The following is a 25,887-nucleotide window of genomic DNA, read 5'->3' as shown; positions in this document are numbered from 1 at the left end:
AGTGCAAGAGTGAAGGGATCCAGATGAACAAATAAAATACCCTTAAAATTGGGTGAACAAATTAAAAATAAAATCAAATGAAATTTTAGGTTTACATTGAGGCATCACAGTCTCAAGATAAGCATTGGAACAGAGACAGAAATACCTGGAAATACTCAGCAGGTTTGGCAGCATCGGCGGAGAAGAGTACAGTTGACGTTTCGAGTCCTCATGACCCTTCAACAGAACTCTTCTCCGCCGATGCTGCCAGACCTGCTGAGTTTTTCCAGGTATTTCTGTCTCTGTTTTTGTTTTGGATTTCCAGCATCTGCAGTTTTTTGTTATTATCTAAGCGTTGGAACAGTATGCTTTTAAGGTACTTTTGCATGCAAAGAGATATTGGAATGTGAAATGTATCATCAGAAGTTGTGTGTGTGTGTGTTACAGATAACTCAGGGAGTCCAAGTTGCTGAGGCCACATGTACTTTTTACATGCATGTTGTAGTTTGGAGGTATGGGTAGTGATGGTAAAGCTCCAACTTTCTTTCCATCACATGGCTGGCCAGGAATCTCTCCCACTCTTACTGCCTGCCATTGGCATGTGTTGGAAGGATTTGAAGGTTGATAATCAACCTGCTTAGCTGCATTATGTACACACCTTCCTTGGCCACGAAGTCTTGGATTGGGACTTGAATCCAGAGCTTCTGACTCAGAAAGGCTAACCACTGCACCACATGACCTCCATCAGAAGTAGTGCGCATTGCTAAATTGATTACAGCATTAAAAATCACTTGAAGAAGAATATAAAGGTATGAGGAGAAAACTAGACTTTAAAACCTAATTCCTCAAAGGGCCCAAATCCAAAACATACAGCAACAGCCAAATGGCCTTCTTGTGTACTAAAATCTCCATATTCCACCATGAAGAGGTATTACATAGGCAAAAGAAGACAATGAAACCAGGCCTGTAGAAATGCTTGATGAACCCTAGTTCTTGACTTTAGAAAGGAAACTATTATATGAAAATATAACTTTAAAAAAATTATTTTTAAAATATTGCATGTCAGATAAATTTGATTTTCTGTAAAAGAAATCCATAAATATTGCAGAGGCCATATTGGGGTGTTGCCACTATTCATTTAAAGCCAGATCTAAAGTTGTGAATCAGCATAGTAGTAAATTGGAATGTAATTGAAACATATTAGCATGCTGCCTATAAAACTTTTAGCCAATAGCAAAGAGACCAGTCAGCTTTCAGAGAAATCAACAGGTACTGATTTGAATTGCTCAATGTCTTGAAAAGATGTCACATTTTCTAAATAGTTCACTATCTCTATTGAAAATTGCAAAATGACACCTAACAAACTTTATTGAACGATCTGAGCTCAAAAAGTTTCAAAATTAGAACTTTTACTTACAGATAATCTTAAGTAAAGTCCATTCTTCCTGCATTCCCAAATTGGGAGGTGCGATGACAGGATAGTGACCAATGGGGTGGCGAACATCAGGTATATATTTGGGAACATAACACTTCTGAATCACAGCTCGATCTTAACAGCGACCCAGCTCGGATTCATCATATCCTGTCGCAGGTCAGCAGGAGATGCAACTTTTGCTTTTGATTTTTCACTAAGAAAGTGAAATCATTTTTAACAATCTAAAACATTTCCTAAATCTTTTCTCTCTCTCTCTCTTTGGAATTATTCAGACGTGTATATACGTTGCTGAACTGTATTATTTTGCTAATTCTGTGCCCCGTGTCTCCAGCAAATCTGCTCAAAGTTGAATCCCACCAGGATGGCTGCACTTTCGCTTTCCCTGCTGGTGCTGCTGGCGGCTGTCTCGAGTTGTCAGGGTCGAGGTGCCACCGGATCGAAGACTGTGAGCCCTCCACCGAAAAACGAGAGTGCAAACGTGAAGAAATGCCCTCCCAGTTTTTCCAGAGGTAAGGTAGCAGAAACTTTATACAGTACTTCGACTGCATTGCTTGACAATATTTATATCTATTCAGTTGATCTGTGTTCTCCTCTCTCTTTTTTCCTGTGATATTGTTTGCAGGATAATGTTTGTACTTTTCTTTTATCTTAGGTTGGGGAGACGAAATTAATTGGGTTCAGACCTATGAAGAAGGACTGTTCAAAGCAAGAAAGAGGTAACGCTGCTTTTCTAACCAAAAGCGCTCTCTAGTGTCTGTCGGTATTGTTCCTGCACCTGTACACCTTGGCGGACTTCAGCCGTCTCTCCATTCCTTGGATTTGTTTGTTTATACTCGTACATACAGCATTTACCAGCTAACCGGATATGTGAATGAATGGAAGAACCCCCGAGATTGACAGACAAGTGGTGCAAGCTGCAGTGCCTGATAGGGAAATCCCAGGAATGAAACTTAAACCTTACAGGGGCGGGGGGTGTTATAGAAGGAAATAACTCACTAAGATGAGGCAACGGGAAGTGAATTTTTTTTTTAATAACTGCATAAAATGTATACAAAGGAATGTTGAAGAGGCGGGGATATAGACCACTAGGTAACCATTTGAAGCGATCATAGCTAAAACCAGAAATAAAGCTTGTCCCCACCCCGCTAAAAACCAACTGAATGATTAATGAGGGGAGGAGAAAATAAATGTGCAAAGCATTCTCAGAAACGCCGCGAGATTAAGTAAAGTGTAGCGCTGTTTACTTTGATTTTTGTTTAAGTCATTGAAAGCTGCGTGGTGTGTTGGGAATGTATGTATTATGTACCACAAAGTCTAATAGGTATAGATTAACACCTATGACAGGACTCTTAGTAGAATGATGGTATATGGTGTGTGCAAGGCACTGGTTTGATAAGTTAATTAGCTTTTTCTAGTTGAGTAATTTTATTCTCTCCTGAACCCTAATTTTGTCTGCTGTCACAGGGAGCTCAATCCCTAAAATATTAAAACATAAATAGGAACTGAAGACACTTATCCCTTCAAGTCTGCTCCACCACTCAGTAAGATCATGGCTAATCTTCCATCACAACCCCTTGCACTAACCCCATATCCTTTAATTCCCTTAGTACCGAAACATCTATTGACCACTGTCTTGAATATACTTGACAACAGAGCATCCACTGCTGCCTGGGTTAGGATTCTGCCTAGATTATTAGACACTGATTCCCCTCAGGGAGTAACAGTGAAAGATACTGTGGGAAGACTCCCAGAAATAGGTACAGCTGACCTGCATCTTCAATCAAAAACTTTTCTCCTGAAATGGGAACTGATGATTCACAATGTACAAAACTAGGACGTTAGTATTGTTACAATTGCCAATGATCACAGTTTAACATTTGTTGGTTGATTAACTAAACCTTTTATTTACCAATCTGTAGATCATGTTGCACGTGCACATCTTTGTTTAAAATCAGGAAAACCTATCCACCTCGGGTTGTTTTGCCTGAGGCTCTGTGTGCAGAGCTTATGTGATATTAGGTCATCTAACAAGCTGTTGCAGTAGGATAACCCTAAATTAATGGCACCAAGGCTTGTGGCCTCAGTGCTTGCATATGCTTCTGGCCACACTAAACCCATTAGCAGCCTGAGCACAAATTATGCATTCAGCTCATTATGACCCTGACTTCAGAAAAGAAAGGGGCCTCCCTATGCTGCAGAGAAGCCACTAGGAACAATAAGCTAAAAACAAAAAACTACTGCGGATGCTGGAAATCTAAAACAAAAACAGAATTACCTGGAAAAACTCAGCAGGTCTGGCAGCATCGGTGGAGATGAAAAGAGTTGACGTTTCGGGTCCAATAAGCATTTGCTCCTGGCCGATCCCTCCCTGTTATAGAGCCAATCTTTCTTGCTGCCATTCTCTTTTCTGGGCCTCTCAATAGCCAAGTCCTAATAGGACTTGGGTCACTGCCACGTTACACAACAAAAAAGGGTAGCACTGTACAGGTTGCTGCAGTCCATCTCTGGTTATTGTGATTGACATTCTACCTTTGAGCCTGTGGCATTCCCACTGCATCATTTGTGATGTGTCTCGACCGCCACAGGTGAGATGAACTCACATTATCGTGCATGGTCAGTTTATTCTGGCACTGAGGCAGGCAGGACCTGATGACCAGCAGTCCTGTACAGGAATAGCAATATCCCCTCTAAGTACTTCTGTGGTGCTGTCAGCATGTAAGACATGGCACATTGTAAATGGGTCTTGGCCAAAGTGTTGTGTTGGACTCCAGCAACCAGTGAAGGATCTTACAACAATATCCCATCTAAATTCTCCTTGCTGTGATATGCAACCACACTTGTGCACCTTAAAGGAACATTGATTGTTCCCATCCATTTTCTTCCCTGTGCAGCATATTCCTGATTGCATGGCCACACAGCTTAGAGGCAATGTTGCTTTACAGGACTTACAGTATGATGTTGGAAATCTAATTCCCCTTTAAGAATCTGGCCTTTTAAGGCCAACGGCAAGGTAGGGCAACAAGGAAGGATGGGCTTTATAACAGGAAGAGAACCACTGGGGAACAAAACATATATTTCTTAGATAGCCTTTTCCAAAAGCATAATGAGTGATTGAAGTGATGTTTGGACCTACAAAGGTTACTCAGCTGAGGTTGACCCTGGAAAATCTACCTAGGTCAGGCCTTGACCAATTAGGCAAAGCTTGCCCAATGCAGGTAATCATCAATGTGGAAGACCATTCAGCCCATTTTAATTCACCCATCTAGATAAATCCTAACGTCACCCAGTTATATAATTGAATTGTTTCTTAAATGATTCAAGGAATTTTGCCCCCAATAATTAAACTGTGATCAACAAGTCCCAGGTTATGTGAAAAAGAATTTCCTGATATCGATCGCAAAATTACTGTTTAAGTTTGTTTATTTGTTGCATATTTAACATTGAGTTTATTGAGGCTCCTCAGCGTCTTTCAGATTCACCCTTAGTTATTTCAATAAAATTCATGGAGTCATCTCTTTTTCCTTCCTATTTGTAGCACTTTATACTTTACTGCATAATATTGCATCTACCACTTTTCTGTCCATTTAAATATTGTCCAATCCATTCTGTAATTTGAGTTGCAAATTCCACTGTTTCTTCTAATTTGGTATCATCTGCAACTTAATCTCTTCGCATTGTTTCTGAATCCACTTTATTTATGTAATTGTCGCGGAAAACGGAGTGAACACTCAGACCCAGGAGGTTTGTCTCGGAAGTCTTTATTGAATCATGATATCACGGAGAGCCTAGCAGCATACAATGGAGCTAGCCGGCACTCTGAGGAAGCATCAGAGTACACACATAGTTATAGTAAAAGCATGCGTAATTCATAACACTGAAATTTTATCTTTGGCATGCATACAATTGTTCTGTCTTAGTTTATAATTACGCAAAAACCTTAAGTAGTTACACAAAACCTTGAGTAGCCCATCTGGCGACTAGTCATCTAGACAGACAACAGATAGCATGACTAGGCCCTGTCTCATGTGCTGATAACAGACCTCTTAATTTTGTTTCAAGGACTCTTGGTAGTTTGTTTATGATACTTGTTTTTCTTCCTTTACAATAGCTGACAGCACAGGTTTGTCTGCTACTGGTGCAAGGAGACTTTGTTGTAGTATTCCACTATGGTTTAACCACTTAACCCTTTGTTATCCTGTAGATGTATTTTATTCTCCCACAGTATCATGTACTGGAACGTCCCAGTTAGTGATTTATCCTACCCTGACATAATTCTCGCATGAGCACTCATTATTTTTTATATATCCCTCAGGAAGTTTCTTATTCATTTCTAAAACCTACCCTGAAACCGCACAACTTTTGAATATAATTAATAATCTTTCATGTGGAACTTTATCAAAAGCCTTTTGGAAGTCAAGAGGGTTTTTCACAGTCCACTTGATGTCATTTCCTCAAAGCATCCTCACAAAGATATAAACCCAACCTTCCTTCTCTCTAGTGACCATAAAGGTGGATGCATTCTTCAATATAATTTTTAATTGTCCATGTGCTTACCAGTAACCCAAATGGCCCTTAACATAATATTAAATTGTTAGTTTTAGTATACTCATATGGCAAAATTCGCTTCTGTAGGAAATAAAAATATATTTGTGCATCTGAAAACACTTAGAAATTTGAAGTTAAATGAGGGAAGCAAAGCATAAGAAATTATTTAAACCTTCAATGCTGACCATGTGCAATAAAAATTGCAGTCCTTTCCCAAATTTAAACTTTTTAAATATTTGCATTTCATAGTATTTAAGCAATAAAATATTTAAGTATAGAATTCCATAACTTATTTGCTTATGTATTGACCAGTTAATCTGACATTTTGTTATTTCATATTAAATAAAAATCATATTGTATTTTTCCCATTTTAGCAATCGACCTTTAATGGTCATCCACCACTTGGAAGACTGCCCATACAGTCAAGGTAAGTGATTAGCTTGTTTGTTGAAGCAACTTCCTATATATTCCATCGTGCTTTAGAGTAAAATGCTACTGAAAATGTTTTGTTTCAGTATGGAAGATTCTCTATCACTTCACCCAGAAAGGTTAGTTGCATTGTACTTTCTTTTCCTCAAGTCTTTCCTCTGACATTTTCTCTAACAGCCCTGAAGAAAGCATTTGCTGAGAATAAGGAAATTCAGAAAATGGCAAAAGAGGACTTCGTCATGCTTAACCTTGTGGTAAGAGAGAAAATTAAATATTATAAAGCACTTTATGTAATAGCACAGATCCAGGAAACTATTATTAGGGTTATGAACATAATTATGAATTTCTGTTATTTTCTGGAATTATATAATTTTGTTTATTTATCCTGCCTTCATGGTTTAACTTAAAAATAATACTCCAGATTTTCCATGCAGTTTATCATTTTATGTATCTCCTAATAAGGTCACCTCTGACATCTTTTGGGTTTTAAAAAAATGTTTCTCCAAATTCTGTTAGTGCATACCTTTGACATTAGAGATCAGCCTTGTGGCTCTTTACAGTATCCCGGTATCCTTTTATTCTTGAAGAAGAATAATACTGGACACAGGTGCAGTTTTCATGAGTCATAGCAAGCAGAACTGAACACAGTAGTCAAGGTGTAGTCTAACCGGACATGGTATAGTTTGATCATAGACCATTTACCTTACATTTTACTGTTTTCGCCTTTGAGTTCATTTTGAGTTATTCATTAGTACTCTGCTTTGATTGAATGAATGTGTTCAGTCTGCCAAGACACCAAGCCTTTTAACTTCATATTGAACAATATCAGCACCAAGAAGTATTTATGTTGATCATTTTTCCAATGTGCAATACTTCAATAATCTGCATTAAACTTCATCTATCACAGTCCAACCTGCTCACATATTTTGTTTAGCCCATTGTTTAATAAAGAGGCAATGGAATTTGCCTGGTTTGGTATCAGAAGTAAGTGCATACACAACACTATAGGGATTAACACTTTGTTTCTGAAAGGTTGCTGGTTGGCCAGGACTTCCCAAATTAAAATTTTGTTAATTGCTGTTTTGTGCTGATAATCCTCAAGTGTATTCTAATGACTGATTCTCAATTAAGACGAGATATTTATTTGACTGCATCTGTTTTGCCACCCCTTTTGAATATAGGCATGACATTAACCAGTTTCCAATTTACAGGAAATTCCCCAGTGACCATTAACTGCATATAATTGTTAATCTCCTCTGGTTCCTTGGAAATTATTACCAAATAACCCTGGAGATTTATTTTTCTTAGACTCCTTCAGTTTGTTAGGAATCCTTTTTTCATTTAAATAAAAAATCCTTGGTCTTACTAAGCTATTTCTCAGGAGGACATGTTTTCCTGTGTGAATACTTTAATGAAAGAATCAGTTTGAATGTTTGCTATTTCATAATGGAAATATTAAGTGACAATATGAGACCAGGAAATAAGGTTTTGTATGCAGCGTGTCCAAATGTTTAGTTTGGTACATACTTGTATATATTTATAGGGTTTACATGTGAGACATTTTAAGAGTGTGGGAAAGTGTTAGGGTAGGATTTTTGGCTCGGCAAGCAGGGGCAGGGCCCACTCGCCAAGGCATAAAGTGATGCGCGGTGACATCGGGCGTGCTTCCCAATGTTACCGTGAGTTATTTAGATTTTCAGTTCGGCGGTGCGCAGCCAAGGTAGCTGTGCACCCGCTGAACTGTCAAAGGCCTATTAAGGCCATTTAAAAACCCAATAAAGCAATTAACTGAGCTGCCCATCCAACTTTAAGGTTGACGGGCAGGCGAAGAGCCCAGGCGGCCTTCGCATTTTTCATGGAACCTCATCCACAGGTTTCATGAACGTTTTTAAAAGTGTTTGAAAAATTTTCCATAAAATTAATGGCAGTTTCACATGAGGGGACATGTCATTAAAATTTTTTTAACCTTTTATTCAATGTTTTATAAATGAAAGTACTCTCCCTGAGGCACCTCTGTGCTTCAGGGAGATTTCTGCGTTCTTTCGCACGAAACAGCGCACTCCCCGACTCAACCGCCCATTCCTGCCCAACCCCCCTGACGGGGAAAAAATTCTCCCCTAGGATCCGCAGAATTATCGTAGCATATAAGTTGACCCAGTGTATAAGACAACACCATTATGTTGGCATCAAAAATCATGCTTTTGCATATACTTGGAGTATAAGTAAAGCCTCCCTCCCCCACCCCCACCACCCCTTTTCAGCTACAAAATGCTATATGTGCATTGGTGATCAGCCTCAATTTTTCACCCAGAAATGCATGTTTTACTTGTAATGTAAGTTGGCACATGGGATCAAGTAGGCGATACAAACTGTTTTGCAAAGATGTGTGAGAGTTTAAACCCACGCGTAGCATGGTAAGTGATGAACAGAAATGGGTCCTCCAGCCAGGAGTATGAAGCTGGTTTCAAGCTAAAAGTCATGACGTTTGCTAACTTGTCAAATAACTGTGCTGCAGCAAGAGAATTCGGTTTTAACAGAAAAACTGGTGCGAGAATTGACCAGAAACTGAACTGGACTAGCCAGATAAATACTGTGGCTATAAGAGCACGTCAGAAGCTAGGAATCTTGTGACGAGTAACTCACCTCCTGACTCCCCAAAGCCTGTCCACCATCTACAAGGTGCAAGTCAGGAGTGTGATGCAATGCTGCACACTTAACTGGATGAGTGCAACTCCCGCAACACTCAAGAAGCTGGACACCGTCCAGGACAAAGCAGCCCGTTTGATTGGCACCCCATCCACAAACATTCACTCCCTCCACCACCGATGCACAGTAGCAGCAGTGTGCATCATCTACATGATGCACTGCAGGAATTCACAAAGGCTCCTTCGACAGCACCTTCCAAACCCACAACCACTGCCATCTAGAAGGACAAGGGCAGCAGATAGATGGGAACACCACCACCTGGGAGTTCCCCTCCAAGTCACTCACCATCCTGACTTGGAAATATATCGCCGTTCCTTCACTGTCGCTGGGTCAAAATCCTGGAACTCCCTTCCTAACAGCACTTTGGATGTAGCTACACCACATGGACTGAAGTGGTTCAAGAAGATAGCTCATCACCACCTTCTCAAGGGCAATGAGGGATGGGCAATAAATGCTGGCCCAGCCAGCGAAGCCCACATCCCGTGAATGAATAAAAAAGAAAGAAGGAATCTGCCCTGAAGAAGATGACCAAAACAAAATGCACCAGCCAGTGGCTTGATCTTCAGAAGCGTGTATCAGAATGGGTCCTCTCAATTCAAAATGTTTACATCATCACCAGAAATGCAATACAGATATACGCTTTTAAGTGGACCAAATCAATCCTGACTCCAGCAAAGATTTCAGGCCAACATCTGATTGGTGTAGCTGCTGTATGGAACAGTCTAGTGTTGTGACAGAAGACCAAGATCGCTCAGACTACTAAGACACTGTAATGCCAAAATTACTAGTTTCCAGTGGTTCATGATACAGTAGCAAAAACACATGTGCACATTAAGTCACATCAGCAACATGGATGAAATGCCCATGAAACTCTATGTCCAGCAGCCAAGGTGGAGTGGAAAAGTTTGTAAGCCGTTCCAGTGAAAATGACACGGCATTAGAAAGCCAGATTCAGTGGTGCTAGCCCCCATGGCCAATGGAGCAAAATTAAAGGGTATGGTAATTTTCAAACAAAACCATGCCAAGCATCAAGTGCCTTGCAGGAGTTTTCGTGTATGACAATGGTTGGATGAGTGAGGATGGAATTAAATTATGGTTCAATAATGTGTGGGATAGGTGTCCTGGTGCCTGCTGGCCTATGTAAAGAATGCAGCTTATTAGTCTGGGACATGTTCAGATCCCATATAACTGAGATCAAGAGGTGCCTATGAAGAAATGACACCCACATTGCTGTTATACCAGGGGACTAATGCCTATAGTTCAACCTTTGTGTGACTCAACAAGCCAATCAAGTATTATGTTCATGATCATCCAAGGTACTATACCTTCCTGAAGTTAACTTTAGAAACCAAAGCCATGTTAACATCTTGGTTTGAAAAGGTGTAAAGTATTTTGGCAATCCCAGTCTTTTCTTTAGTGAATCTACAAGTATTAAACTGCCCCAAATGTACTTTGTGTATGATAGTGGTAGTGATGAAAAATGCAATGGGGTAAAACCAGATAAAAAGTACAATAGCCAGACTGTGTATTTTAAATAGAATTACATTCCTCTCTAAACACTGACCAGTTCACAGGCTAATGTGCAACCTGCTGACAATAGAATGTGTATTCAGAATCTCCAGTCGGACACTCATTAGAATCTCTGGGCCAAATTTTCACTCCTGAGTCAGTTGTGTAGAGTCAGGAAAATTTCTGACTCCCCAAACATGACTCGGGTGAAACATCCCTGAATGTCTGTGATTTTTTTTTTGTTCCGGGAGCGGAGGTGGGTACATATGCTAATTGGAGTCAGCGCTACTGCCACCAGAAACAGAGCTGAGGTAGGCTATCTATAAAATGCCTGAGTTGATGCTCTGCTCTGGGACTTGGTCCCAGGTGTAAGAAAATCAGTGAAACAAAAAATAGTCTACACGCCCCCCCAACACACTCACCATGCCTCATTCATGGCATCTTATGCCCCCACCCACCACCCATCTTATATCCTCCATGCCAACCCATGACCTACCACTCTTTGCCCTTACACCCTCTAAGCCATTCACCCAGTAGCCACCATGGGCAGACCTCAGGAGCCATGCTGAGATTAAATAAAGTTCTAAATATCTATTCCAAATGTCACTAAATTTAAGAAAAAACTCTCATTGATAAAAGCCCATTCATATATTTAAATCCCCTCAAGTACTTAATTCCTTATAAAAACAAACAAATGTATTCATAGCCCCACATCAAAGATAGCTAATCACTTTATAACCATTTGGGGCTGTCAATCAAACTCTGAACATACAGGCCCCTCCACTGTTATAATAGATTGTGGAAGCTGCTAAGCAGCATTAATCCTATAATAATAACCTTCAGGCTTACATAAGTAAATATCTATTGAAATTGCAAGCACCATTTTGTTTTTCTCAGTCCCAACAGGCTGTTTTTTTACCTCAAAATTTAAAGAGCAGGGGATTTAAATGCCTTGACCTTTTTGTCAATGCCACAGAGCTTATCCACTTTTTCCACACACTAATGTCCACTGTTAGCAATGCTAAAAGAGTACCTGACCTTTCCAAATAACTCAAGTAGGTTTAGAGTTTTTCCTGAAGTGTCTAAAGCCCATGAGTCATGTTTCAGAAACCTACACTTTTAAATATGCTGCTGCATCCTTGAACCATGGATGTGTGACTACTTCTGGCCTCTGTTTTCCCATTCATCCCCCACCCGCCTCACCCTCAAAAATGGTGGGTGCTGGGTTCGGGGGCAGGACTTCTGGAATCAGAATTCTGGCACTATTTTGGCTAAGGTGCGAAGCCCTTCCATCTCCATGAAAATTCAGGCCTCAGTCTCCAGTGTGCATCTATGTATGGCTTCCCTGTGAGAATGAATTTTTCAGTTAGCTAGGCCATTTGAGGAATGAAAGAACTAAGGGGAGATACCTATTCATGCTACATCTCTTGCGCATGCCCCAGCCTATTGATTTAAAGAGCAGATTTGTGTTATCTACATACAGGTCTATACATTGCATTCTTTCTTTTAAATATTTACCTTAGTATTGTTTGCATTACTGATTGGCATTGCTAGATGCAACTTTTGGTTCTATTTTATGATGGAACTACTGCTGCAACCAAATCTTCATTTTCATTACAGTTTGAGACAAATGACAAAAATTTGTGGCCTGACAACCAGTATGTTCCCAGGATAATCTTTGTAGGTAAGAATTTAAACTTTTTTTTTGAAGGATATAATTGTATTAGTTAGTATTCCCAGCATTTAATTCATGTACGTCTAAGTATTCAGCACTTGTTTTTTTCTTTGAATACAGATCCTTCCTTGACAGTGAGAGCAGATATCAGAGGGAAGTATGACAATCGTTTATACACTTATGAGGCTGGTGATGTTGAACTTTGTAAGTCCAAGTTGCTTCTATTGAACTACTATAAATATATTTGTCAGAATTCTTAATGTTTAAAAAAGCAAAGTATTGCATTTGCTGGAAATCTGAAATAAAAATCTAAAACACTGGACATAATCATCAGGTCAGGCAGCACCTGTGGAGAGAGAAACAGAGTTAATGTTTCAGGTCGATGACCTTTCACCAGAACTAGGAAAAGTTAGAAATGCAACAAGTTATAAGCAACTAAAAGGCGGCGGTAGAAAAGGGACAAAAGGGAAAGTCTGTCATAGGGTACAAGACAGGAGAGATTAAATGACGGGTTGGTGACGCAAGGCCAGAGGGAGTGGTAATGGGCAAGTAAAGAAACAAAAGATGTCTAGAGGAGGTGTGAATGGCAGAATGATGAACAGCTACTGTCTGAAAGCAGAAAGAAGAAAAAAGTAAGAGTAAAACTAAAACCTGCAAGGAAAATGGGTGACCACTTTGTGGGACCTCTTCTTCAGTCCACAAGCAGGCCCCTGAGCTTCTGATTGCCCATTGTTTAAACTCTCCACCTTAAATTCAAGCTGACCCCTCTGTCCTTAACCTCCTGTAGTGTTCCAATGAAGCTCAGGAGCAGGAATCCTGGATGAAGCTTAGCTAAAGCTCAAAGAACAGCATCTTATCTTTTGGTTAGGTGCTCTGCAGCCTTCCAGACTCAATGCTGAGACTGTTAATCTCTGCCCCCTTTTTGTTTTGGCCAGTAATGGTAAATTGTAGACCCACTCATGACCAGTCCCACCTCCACATCGAAATAAAAATTCAGACCCTGGCCTTTGCTTTCTACAACCAATTTCAGCAGGAGTAGTAATTAGGGTGCTGCAATTTTCAGATTCCTTGCATTATAGAAGGGAGAAAAAAAATTCCTGTTCCTGGTTGTTAGTCTTATTCCTATTGGAAGTGTAGATTTAGGATAATGTAGAATTGGTCTCAGTTGTAACATTTCTACAGTTGAATAATCTGCTGGCAGTGGCAGCTTTTAGTTTGCCTATGGGATCATATCCAAATGGTAGAAAAAGGACACGAAATTGTTGGGTACATACTTGTGATTTCCTGATACATGCTTCCAGCAGGCAAGACTCCAAGTCAGGAGTGCACATTAGGAACATTGATATCCTAGGTCTTCCTCATTGGTAAATTTTAAGTTTTGGACCAGGTGTGTTGCTCAGCAAATCCTCCATGCATTCTAATCATAGCTTTACTTTTTTGCTTGTAGAACTCACTGAGAAATTTGCATTATTATTTAATTAACCTTAGGAGGTCTGGGTTTTGAATAGATATTTAACATTTCAAGATATGTAAATTTCTTGGTGACAAAGCCTATGTTAAGAGTGTCCATACCTATTTAAAACTATTCAATTGTTTTATTTGAATTTTAAAAATCTGTAGTTACTTCAGTTGTTGAGATTAAAGAAACTGGGGCTATTTTCATTAGAGCAGAGAAGGTAAAAGAAGATCTGATCAATATAATCAAACTATGAAGGGCTTTGATGGGGCAAAAGGAAAGTAAATTATTTCAGCTGATCAGTAGGTCAGGAATTTGAGGTATAAATTTATCAAAAAAGCCAAGGTAGAAACTAGGGCCAGAATTTTTCGCTTGTCGGGTGGGTGCGCACTCGGATGAGTGTAAAATGATGCACGATAACATCAGGCGAGTGTCCCGACATCATCGACCCCAATATTTCGGTCAGCAGCGCGCTCGCTGACAATTAACAGGCCTATTAAGGCCATTAAAGATCTAATTTAATTAAATTTTTCACTGCCCATCTCCAACCTTACGGTTGGTGGGCAGACAAAAAGGCCAAGCGGCCTTTGGATATTTTGCATAACCTCATCCAGGGACGGAATGAGGTTTCAATCTGTCATTTTAAACTAATTTCTAACATGTCTCTGCTCATAGGACAGTCACATGAGGGGGCATGTTGTTGACATTTAAAGGGCAGAATTTTACGGCCCCGTTTCGGCAGGGACGGGGCCGTAAGATGCGGCGAGACATTGTAAACCTCATTGGCTTCGGCAGGAACGTAAAATCCCACTGCCGTAAAATTTCGCCCAAAAATGTTTTATTTTTCAAAATCTTCATCCCATTGAGGCAGCTCTGCCTCCGGGAGCTTTTCCTGCAAGCACCCACACACGTGCACGAACTTGCGTGCTTGCCCTCCTCCCCACCCCCCACACAGACAACGCTAAGCACTGCAGTACGCGTTTCACACTGGGCGGGCTTTAACTGGCTAGCCGGCGCGAAATCGTGGTCGGGCAGCGGTCGCCTTCCCGATTGCCCCTGCTGAGCCCACCTGACAAGAGCAAAATCCTGGCCTTGAAGAAGTTTGTTTTTATGCCACGTGCTTGTTAGAACGTGAAATGCACGATCAGAAACCTGGGTGCAAGGAAAATCTGTAATAGCTTTTCGAGCAAGTTCCAAATGTCAGGAAAATTAAAGGGCAAAAACATGAGATTAAGTGTAAATTTCCTGCAGCAAACCAAGAGGTGTAATAGGTTGAATGGCCATCTCCTATGCTGTAAAATTCAATGGGAAGAATTTTCCGGTCGGTGATTGGGGATGGAGCCTGCTCACCGGTGCATAAAATGATGAGGTGACATCGGGCAGGTGTCCCAACGTGACCGCACGTCATCTAGGTTTTCTGTTCGGCAGGCGCGCAGCCAACTCGGCTGTGCGCCCGCTGAACTGTCAAAGGCCTATTAAGGCCTGTTTAAAAATAATTAAAATAGTTAAATGAGCTGCCCGTCCAACCTTAAGGTTGGTGGGTAGGTGAAGAGCCCAGGCGGCCTTTGCATTTTTCTTGAAACCTCATCCACGGGCAGGATGAGGTTTCATGAAGTTTTTATAAATTAAAGTTTTCCATTAATATTCCTTGACATGTCCCAGCTCATGTGACACTGTGTCACATGAGGGTACATGTCTTATATTTTCTTTTCTGTATTTAGCTTTTAAAAACTTTAACTAAATCCCGCTGTGCCTCAGGGAGATTTCTGCGCTCTTTTGCACGCATGTACGAAACAGTGCAGGTCACAGCTCAGGGAATGCCCCACCCCCCACCCCCCCCCCCCCCCCCCCCCAACTCCCCCCGCACAGGGCGCGCTCAGCACTTCCAGGCGAGCATCACGCTGGGCGGGCCTTAATTGGCCTGCTCACGTAAAATGGCAGCACGGTCCCAATCGGGGGTGCCGATCAGGTTCACGCCCGCCCTCGCGCGCGCGCGCGCACGCGCGCGCGCGCACACACACACACACACACACACACAGCCCCTCCCCCCCCCTCCAACGGGGGGAAATTTCTGCCCTATAATTCCATGATTTGGCTTCATAATAGGTAAAGGGAAAGCCAAGAAATCTTAAACATTAGCCGCAATGCCACAACATCAGATTGTCATTTATTGAAAATGGGTTTGAAAAAAGAGCTCAACTTTTGTTCAGATTTATTACAACTATAGCTAAACTCCTAGCTAAACTATATTATAGAGCACCGCATGCTAATGGGACAATTATCCCACTATATCACATTCACCTCATCAAAGACTATACAAAGTGGGGCTGACAGAAATTTTTGATCAAAAAGCCTATGTCATAAGCCATTCCAATCAGCTGAAGTGAAACAACCAGGAAAGCAGTAAACTTATGCAGTATTTATAAACATCCGTTTCATTCATGTCAAATTTCCTCCGGTTCAGCATCACTAATCAGTCCCATAAATCCTCTTTCAAACTGGAGTGTGCCATTACCAAGCAAGTACAAAGTGGCACGAACCAAGGATTGAATAGAGAATCCTTGTCATTACATTCCAGTTTACTTTACTGGAAGAGTTTACATGCTCGACAGTAATCTCTCCCACCTCAGAATATATATTCCTCAGGTCTTCTATCAGATCAATGCTCAGAAGAACACCCTTCAGACTCACATTGATGCTGATGGCATACAAGGCTGGCATGTTGTTTACTCTGAAGCTTATAGAAATGGCAAACAGTAGCCAATTTAACTGTATGTGTTTACGTGTGTGTGAGATCACAGAGAAAGAATCCAATAAGTAATCTGCCACAGACAGTTTGCCATTGCATTTAAATTGTGCATTGTAGCTGAGTAATATACTTTCTCTTTTTCTTTAGTGACTTCAAACATGAAGGCAGCCAAAATACTGTTGAAACATGAATTATAAGAGCTTGAAGTCATCTATCTTCCATAAGCTTTATTAGTTACATTATTTCTGTTCAACACTTGTAACCATAATAAACTCATTGTGTAGAGTCATTGCATGTCACTGTCACAATACTGTGTTATGTGCAAAACAAAAAGTGTAAATAATGTTTTCTCAATATTGGACATTTTAAATTGTAAGTGATGACATTTTAATAAATCCTTTTGATACCAATGTGAGTATGTACACACAGCATAATTCTTAAGTGAACAGACTGTGTAGCAGTTTCTATTATATGGTTTTATGATCTATTTACAGTTTAAAATAGGAAAGGAAGTTACATTTATGTAGCCCTTTACACGACCTCAGGATGTCCCAAAATATTAATACAGCCAATAAAGTACTTTCGAACTGTAGTTGCTGTTTTGTCATTTGTCTCGGACTGTTGAACATTAATCCTTGATGAGTTAACAAGTAATACCTGATGACATTTGAACTTTATAATGGAGAGTACATTATAAGCTGATTGCATTCTTTACTAGTTAATTATCAAACATGGTAATGCAAATAAAAGCTTGTTTATTCTGCTCAGAATTACCTATCTCTTTTAGCAGGTACCATGCAGTTTTAATATATTGGATGTTTTTGTTTAAACCGTTTACCAAGTAGCACTTGCTAGTGTTTTTAAATCATATTTTCTTCTATTTACAAATGAATAACTGACTGAATAACAACTTGTGACACAAAAGGAATTCTAAGTTTTTTAGTTACTGATCTATCTTGATTTATTCAATCCCCTGTAAAATGGTTTGGAGAAAATGGATTTCTATAGATATGGAGGGTGATTATTAGCTGTGTCTTCCTAGTTTCACATAGTGGTATGTGAAATTAGTTTACCAGGTGTGGCAAAAGCACAGTGTTATGATCCCTGTGGAAATGGACAAACTAAAAGAAACATATTTACTAAATGACCCCATTTAAAAATAGCAACGAAAAGATTTCACCTTTTTCATAACTTTTACTTGAACAATCAAACCAGAATCAACATAAACATGAATGAACAGACAAATCATGGGTCAATATAAATTACACATTAAATAGCAGATACAACAAAGATAGACCTCACTAATTTATCAGGCAGCCCACTCTGCACATATGGCATGGTTGAATTTTAACCACAAAGTCCTTCAAGACTCTCATTCCTCAGGTGAAATTCCATCTCCTTTTCTTCAAGGACTTAGCCACAGATTCAAATACTTTAAAGGAACAGAAACAATAGCGGCAAACTTATTTTTGCCTATCCTGGCTTGTGGATCCAGTCTACCTATATGCCTTCTCCGACCATGCAATCGCTTTCATCTCCTGGGCAAACCTGGTCACATGGGCCCTTTTTCACACTGCACCCCTGGGTCACAGGATTGCAGGTTTTCATGACTCCCCCCACACACACTTCCCCCACCCCCCCCACTGTAGGCAAGCAAAGACAGGGTCTGTAAATTTTCTAAACATCGTCCTTCCGAACAAGTCCTCCAGGAGGAGTCCAAGCAACCCGCTCAGTCTTTGGTGTCAGTTTCATCAAGCCCCGCTTACCTCAGCGTGGACTGCCACTTCCCTCCTGTTCGCCCTGCTGCTCTCGCACCAGTCAACTGACTCACATCAACTCTGCACAAAAACAGCAGCATCTCCAGCCCGCCAGACACCATCACACTTACCCCCCCCCCCGCCCCCCAGAATAAAGAAAGCTTTGCGAATGTAAAGTTTTCTTTACAATATGTGCGAAATGCAGCAAGTTCTGACATCATAAACATTTTGACAAATAACTTATTACGCACTGGGCATTTAACATGTGTTTTTTTGTCATATTTCACATTTATACATTTCGGCTGGAACTTAGTCATGGATTGTGAGCTGGGCCAGAAAGGCAGCGGCAGTCTGGTGTCCAGCAGCCCACCAAACACGATCACACATTGGTGGCCAAGTAGCAGGAGTGAAGCATGCGGGACACCCAATCGCGTGCTGGGGGCAGGACTGCCACAAATCAGTTGACATGGATGCTGGCACTGATGCCATTTTTAAAAGGCATCCAAAAGCAGCGTTCCGAGTATAAAAAGGCCTGGTAACTGAAAGTGCCTGTGAATGGAAGAGGAGCTGCATTAGTAAGGACAGAAGTGTAGAAAACAAATTTTGAAAGTTCATCAAGAGCACCCCGGTAAGGAATTATAAAGAGAAACCCGCTGTTGGCTTAAATGTGTCCCGTGAAGAGATGTTGCAGAGTGCACATAGGATACCCCCAAGGTACAGCGACACTTTGCTGAGATCATCCAGACAGTGCAAGATCAGAGGGGGATTCATTTCCCATCAGTGGCTGAAGGAGGCCATCACACATGACCAAAGAGGCCTGGTCAGAGGTTGTGGTACAGCTGAACGGCCAGGGAGTTCAGCAGCGTGATTAGATGCAGTGTAGGAACAGGATGAATGACGTACTCCGAACCACAAGGGTAAGTCTGAATGAATGCAGTGCAAACTGTGGATGGAGGGTGGGAGAGGACAGAGGGGTCACTCATTTTGTAAGGAACTGGTCAGGCCATCATGTGTGCCCTATGAACCCTCACCAATTGCTTCAGGATTATTGGGTGCATGTGGATTTCATGCAGGCCCATCTCGCTCTCGTCCTCATGCACCTCACAAAAGAGTGCAGTAAGATGTAGACATGAGGGGGAGATGTAGACACATGCACCCATCATTGGACCAGGGAGAAATCCAACATTGAGGGCATTTCCTCAGCCTCACCTGGAGCCTAGCTCACTGTTCACTTGTGCTTGCAGGATGAAAGGGCTCACAACAGGAGGAAGCAGGCAAAAACTGGTGGAAGTCCCTGCAGAGATAGGAGCCCTGGAGCTGGCTGGGAAGCATGGTGGTCAAACGCTCTCAAATGCAGAGATTGTTGTGGCTGGCATGGAGAGTGAGGACCACGAGCAATTAGTGATGAGATCACACTGGAAAGGGAGAGCACTGCACCCATGGTCGATGTTTTGGAGATTATTATCTCTGGACCTAATTGTGTATCTTTCCTTGGCTGGAATGCTGCCAGAGGATGTGCAAGAGGAACCCCCAAGCTTGCCTCAAGCCATCACCTCTGATGATGAAAGTGGTGCAGTCTCAGAGTGCGCACATCACATCATCCCCCTGCTCCAACCACCAGCCTACCTCAAAGTCATCTGCAGGTGCCATGGACATGCCTCACCACAGCACTCACAAACATTTTAAGAAGGGCACCACTGTGCCACTGGGATTTCTTTACCTTTGTAAATATTATGTTATCTGTGTTGTATTAAACTTTGCTTGGTTCTTTGGTTTCAGTGTTGTGTGCTAGTCATTGAGGGTTTTCTGGTATTGGGTACGGAAAGGTTAGAAGCACTCATCAGCAGTTGAGCAACAGGCATGATGTTTTCCTGCTTCAGTGTTCGTCAGCATCAGCTCTCCAGGCATGGAAGGTTTATGTGATGTTTGCAGCTGAGGAACATTTGACTTCAATGGCCACAGAGGAAGATTTTTGTCCAGCTAGCCTTCATTGCATGCCAGGGGTTTTCTTTCACCTCCCTTGTGTTGAGCTCGACCTCTCTAGCACCTGCATGCTGTAGATACTCTGGCTCTTCTTTGTGAACTATAATAACCTCCCCATCATCCTCGACCAATGAGGCTTGTGCCTCCTCTTCATCATCCGAGTTTAAATCTTCCCCCCTTTGCATGGCCAGATTGTGCTTTTGCTTGCAGGGTGAGCTTTCTCTGAGCAGTCCATGCACCAGAAATGCACTTTGAGTAGGCAATAGTCTGCTTGATGATGGCCCTTGTGGACCCATGACTAGCATTGTATCTTTCCTCTCCATCAGTACGAGAACTCCACATGGGCTTCACGAAGCAGGTCCAGAGAGGGTATCCTCAGTCCCCAAGGATCCGTCTACTCAGATGTTGCCATGAACAGGTGTGGCACCTGTGAGTGTTGAAGTATGTAAGCATCATGGCCACTGCCTGGATACCTGGCGTATATCTGCAGAATGTGTTTTTGACAGTCACACATAATCAAAATGTTCAATGAGTAAACCCCTTTATGTTGATGAATGCAACCAGTTAGCCTGAGGGTGCTTTGATGGTTACATGTGAGCAATCAACCACATCTTGTACTCACAGAAAATCAGCCATGGCCACAAACCCCATGGACCACTCTGTCTGTCTGTCTTTGCCCATCTGGTGTTTAACGAAGTCACCAAATCTCTTGAAGAAAGCTGAAGAGAGTGCTGGTGACCCCCTGTATGCAAAGGTGAGTGGCTGCATGGATGATCCCATAGAGGTCTCTGGTTGAACCGTGGAATGAACCTTTGGCATAGAAGTTTAGTGCTGCTGTCATTTGAAGTGCCACTGATATTGGATTATCACTGTAGTTCTTTGGACACAGATCATCCTGCATTAGGGCGCACAAGTCAGTCATTGAATCCTGAGAGATTCATTGTCTCCTCTGCCAGGTCATCCTCATTTGGTTGACTCTAGAGTACGCTGTACATCTTCATCTGCCTCTCCCCTGCTGCCTGGCCTCTTGGCCTTGTGCTGCCTCCTGTGGCTGCTGTTGGGGAGGGGGTGGAGGGGCTGTTGTGGTGCCTCTGTAACACTGTCTTCAGCCTCATCGCACATAGCTTCAAATGCCAGCGGATTCAACATGATTGGATGTGTGACTCTTATTGTTAACCCAAACAGATGACTGGTTGTGTGCTGCCACTTTAAGAGGTGGATTTCTGTTCCTCCAGTGAGTGCAGCCATTTTAAGGGCCTGGCCTTCTGACTCACAAAGGACAGCTTCCTGTGAGAGGCACCAACCCTCCACATCTCAGGTCAGACCCTTCCACCTCAATATTTTCTGCCTGGATCTGCCTCAGTGCAATGGAGATAATTCTAGTGAAGGATCATCTCCAAACACCCAGCAGGACAACCAAGCTGCTTAAAAGCCACCAGATTTCAATGGGTGGGTTTCAGCATGGGCGTTGCATTTCATTGCCAAGGCACCACTCAATCAGGGTGACTTTACTTTTAAATTGGTTTAACTGCTCGATAATAAGCCTAATTACCGTTTTGCCACAAATGGGCATGTTTCACACATCGACCCCTTCCTGCCTCTCACTTGATCACAGGAGGTTTTCTCGCCACCCGGTGATTGGATGCACAGTCTCCCATGCGATTTGGTGGGCTAGCCACTATGTTGTCTGCTCTAGTGGTCTATATTCAATTCCACCCATTATATTTACAAAATCATTAGGGCATAACCAATTACAGAGCCAGACAAATACGACAGTTAGGGCTGGCAGGATTCGAACATCATAGAATTATCACAACTCAGAGCTTTCCTTCTTTCCTACATCCCTTCTTTAAACTCTTGATAAAGCTTCAGCAATTATATTGTTATTGCCTGCAACATGCACAATTTTTAGTGTAAATAATTGTAACTAAAACTCCAATAAAACAGCCCGTTGTTCTGAACTTTCATATTTGGATGTGCAGTCAGGGTTTCAGTGTTATCATGCTTTTGATTTGGAAGAGGAGTCTCTACAGCTTTGGCGTTTGTAGCCAACTTGCTAGAAGCATTCATATTCATCTTTTCAGCACCGTCGTTGTTCCCACTGTCTGCCTGGAATTGGTGGAGGCAGGGCAAGTCATATTTTCATATTTTTCGTGCAGTTTGTTGATGTTACAGATCCTTTCAGCTGCTCGCTCCTTACCCTCTTGAATATACTGTAGCGCATCATGACTCCTCTAATTTTGTCCGCAGTCCTCAACTATGGATGCCGAATTTCTTCTAATCCTTTTGTAGAGGCGAACTGCATGTATTCTCGGGATTCCAATTTTCCTGTAAACAAGTAATTGTTTGACTGTTGGTTGATTCAATTCCTTTCAGTCTTCTTACAAGATCCTCCTTTTCATTTTGCACTATTTTTATGGTTCTTTCATGTCCTTCTTTAAGATGGTGTACTTCAGTTTTGTGTTCATGAATAGTGTGCTAAAACTGCCTACACATTTTCTCCAACTTTTTCTTGAGCTGCTGACCTTCCTGTTGAAATTTCTGTGCTTGCTACCTGCATTGTTCCTCATATGGCTATGGCATTCGTGACTTAAAGTTTCCTTTTCAGAGACCGGGTCGTATTTAGTTTCTCTTCGATGTGTAAAATTTCGCAGCTTATGTTTGAGCCGAAGATCAGACAATTCAACTTCCTGAGTTATGCTTACTTTTCAATTTTGTATTCCCTGTGTTGCCTTTCAGATTCTTTTAATGCTTTCTGTAGGTCCAATTTCCCCTCCTCTTCCTGAATGGTCTGGAGGGTCTCTTCAATTATTTTTGTGCAAATCCTCTCGAGATGGTTCTTAATTTATCAACTCGTTCATTTGTAGCTTTGGAAGTTTTAGAATGATCTTCTATTCTGAAACACACAGATTCAGACTTTCCAACAAAATGTTTTGAGATCTCACTCAGAAAATGTTCAATTTCAGCTACAAGCTCAGATTCTTACTGCTGTCTTTCATGATTAATCTGATTAAATGTGCTGACCATTCTTTTTGGTTCTCCAGGAGACACTGGTTTAATTATGCCTCCTTTTGTGCAAGCTGTTCATTTTCCTGCCGGATAAAGTCCCCTTTAGCTGCTTTATGAACATCATTGAATTTATTTTGATGCTCAGCTAAGAAGGTGGGATAATCGTTTTCATTTAGCTCATGAATTCTAATGATCTCTTCTTGTTTTCCTTTTTTCACTGAGTTCAAACTTTTGCCAATTCAGCTTTAAAACTGATGATGCTGCTGCTGCTCCGCAGTTTTAACACGCCTCAGCTTTCTCAATTTCTTTCAAGGCATGTTTCTTCCATTTTTCTACATTTGCTTTGAGTACCGTTGCTATCTGCTTTGCCACATCTTGTTCATGCTTTCTCCTCCCTCACTTCTCCCCAGTTTGTAAATTAGGTCTGTATTGAGACAGGCTAGTCAATTCCTCCAACCAATGACCATTTGCTTTTGTTAATGCCATTTCAACCAGTTTTACCACATTATCTTAATGCTTTTTCTGCAATTCTACTTTAACTTGTTTTAAGGCCTCTCCTGTGGCATTATATTTCCCTCCTCAGCTTACTGCTCCAATGTCATTCTTTTTAAAATAGCAAGCTGTATTTCTGATTCTTCTGGCATTCACAAAGAGTAATCTGTTCCTTCAAATCAGCCAGTTCTTCCTTTAAATATTCAGTTTAAGCAGCCTCACCTTGCTTTCCCAAAACCACAAGAGATGGTAATACCTTATCCCCAGCCAAGTCGTTTCTTAGCAAAATAAACACACCTTCAGAATGTAAACTAGGAATGTTTACAAACACCAACAATAGAAGCACCAGTGAGTAAGTCACATTTTAAATCAACGTTATACAATGGAACAGGTAAATAATTTCCATCAATGCCCTGAATTAATGCTTTTGCATTCAGCGAACTACATAGAGGGAAATTCATGTCACCTGCCAACATCAGTGACTGTTACTCCTGTATCTCTAAGAATATCAATTTACTTGCCTGCCTCACTAGACAAACATGGTGACACTTTACCTTCAAACAGAAAACTCCTAACTTTTTCTGCAATTTGGTTCACTCAGTAACCGTGGAGAAACTACCTGCTTCTTGTGAACTCTATCCCCTAGGGCAGTATTTCCTGGGGGGAACACTATTTAACTGTACAAATGCAATGGTCTTGTTTTTCCACTTCCAACACTCCACCTTCACGTGACCAGAAATGAGAAAGATAATATATTGGTCCCCTTGGACAAACTTGTTCACTAAACTTTCTCACCTGAGGAGTGCCTATGTATTTACCTTTGCCAATTTCTTCAAAAAAGTCAGGTTTCTTTTCATGATCAAGCTTCCTATGTCTCCAATTTCTCTGAAAGTTTCCAAAATGGGGCCTATTATTAATGTTCTTGTGAGTCAATTCATAATCATCTGCCACTACTGAGGCTTCCTTTCTTTCATGTACTCTTATGTCTTCCAAGTGGGACCTGTTACAAAAGTCACCTTACCTTCTCATTGAGATCAGAGGTCAAGAATTTCAAGTCCCGACAGACCTCAAAGTTTCTGCGCATGCGCAGGTTGGGAGCAGGCTGCATGCACACAGTTCTGCATTTTAAGCTTTTTGGGCTGAGGACTGGCCCAGTGCACCTCTGCATGAAGAAAAAAAGACAAAAACCTGGGTCATGTGACCAGTACCGAACGCCATTGGAAAAAACTGTCCTAGGCAGGGAACAGGGACAGGGAGAGGTCTTAATTGGGTTTAAAAGCAGGAAGAGGGCTGCAATTAATAGACTTTAAGTGAAGAGGACTCAGGAGAAGCTCTGATAATAGAAAAGGGCTCAAGATCTAAGAAGTCAGCGCAAGGTTGGTAAGTCTGTGCTGTGGGCCACTGGGGCAAAGGTAACCCTTTGGAGCAGTAGTGCTCTGCTTGGCATGGTTGAAGAGCTGAAGTTGTGATTGTGAGTTGGTGCTTGAATGCAGACTCGTGAATCCAGGGGAATGGAATCTCTCGTGAAAGAGACAGAGTTTCAGTGAGATTGGTTGACTCACAGGCTGCGATTTTCCATGCCCACCGGTGTCGGGTATGTTCGGTGGTGTGAGCAGACAATATGGCATGATCAGCTTCACGATAGCATGAAACCAGTTCGTGACCGCCTGCTCAGCTCACCAATGGTGGGCCACGTTCTCCGCCATTTGACGTCAGGAACCTCATTGTAATACATCGGCATACTATTGTTAGGCTTGCCTGCCAGAATCGACCCCTCCCGCCCCGCTGGATTGTCCACCCACATCGACGGGGAAACATGCCAGTGTAGAACACATCTTGACAAGTGTGACATGCAGAAATCGAGTCTTACTGCTAGGGCTCTGTTCACACTGCGGATATCTGAGGAGCAGAAGATGCTGGAGCCCGACAGCAACGGAACACTGGATGAACGTCAATGGCATGCTGGGTGGGTTCTCATGGACATCGCTCTGCTGCGAAGCAGCTCACGGAAGTTGGAAAATCACCGTTGATGCTCACAATGGATGATGGAGGGTTGGAGAAGATGATCTAGGATCGGTTGAGAGAGGGAGCGGTTGGGAGGAGGGTGAGGTTGGGAGGGAGGATGAAGGTGTCCTGGGGGGGTGCGGGATGAGATGGGGTGGG

At 41.8% G+C, this 25,887-nt stretch overlaps 1 protein-coding gene across 1 annotated transcript; it reads left to right on the top strand.

Annotated features, from left to right (window-relative positions):
* The first annotated feature begins 1,438 nt into the window (after positions 1-1,438).
* LOC144678859 (anterior gradient protein 3-like) lies at positions 1,439-17,075 on the top strand. Its single transcript, XM_078538845.1, has 8 exons — positions 1,439-1,570; positions 1,775-1,923; positions 2,067-2,130; positions 6,334-6,386; positions 6,566-6,642; positions 12,224-12,287; positions 12,399-12,482; positions 16,631-17,075. The coding sequence occupies exons 2-8, from the start codon at positions 1,776-1,778 to the stop codon at positions 16,678-16,680; spliced, it is 540 nt and encodes a 179-aa protein (XP_078394971.1). The 5' UTR covers positions 1,439-1,570; position 1,775; the 3' UTR covers positions 16,681-17,075.
* The last annotated feature ends 8,812 nt before the right edge of the window (positions 17,076-25,887 follow it).

Source organism: Cetorhinus maximus, chromosome 3 (genome assembly GCF_964194155.1).
Source record: "Cetorhinus maximus chromosome 3, sCetMax3.hap1.1, whole genome shotgun sequence".
Taxonomy (NCBI): Eukaryota; Metazoa; Chordata; class Chondrichthyes; order Lamniformes; family Cetorhinidae; genus Cetorhinus; species Cetorhinus maximus.
This window is presented reverse-complemented; position numbering and strand designations above follow the sequence as displayed.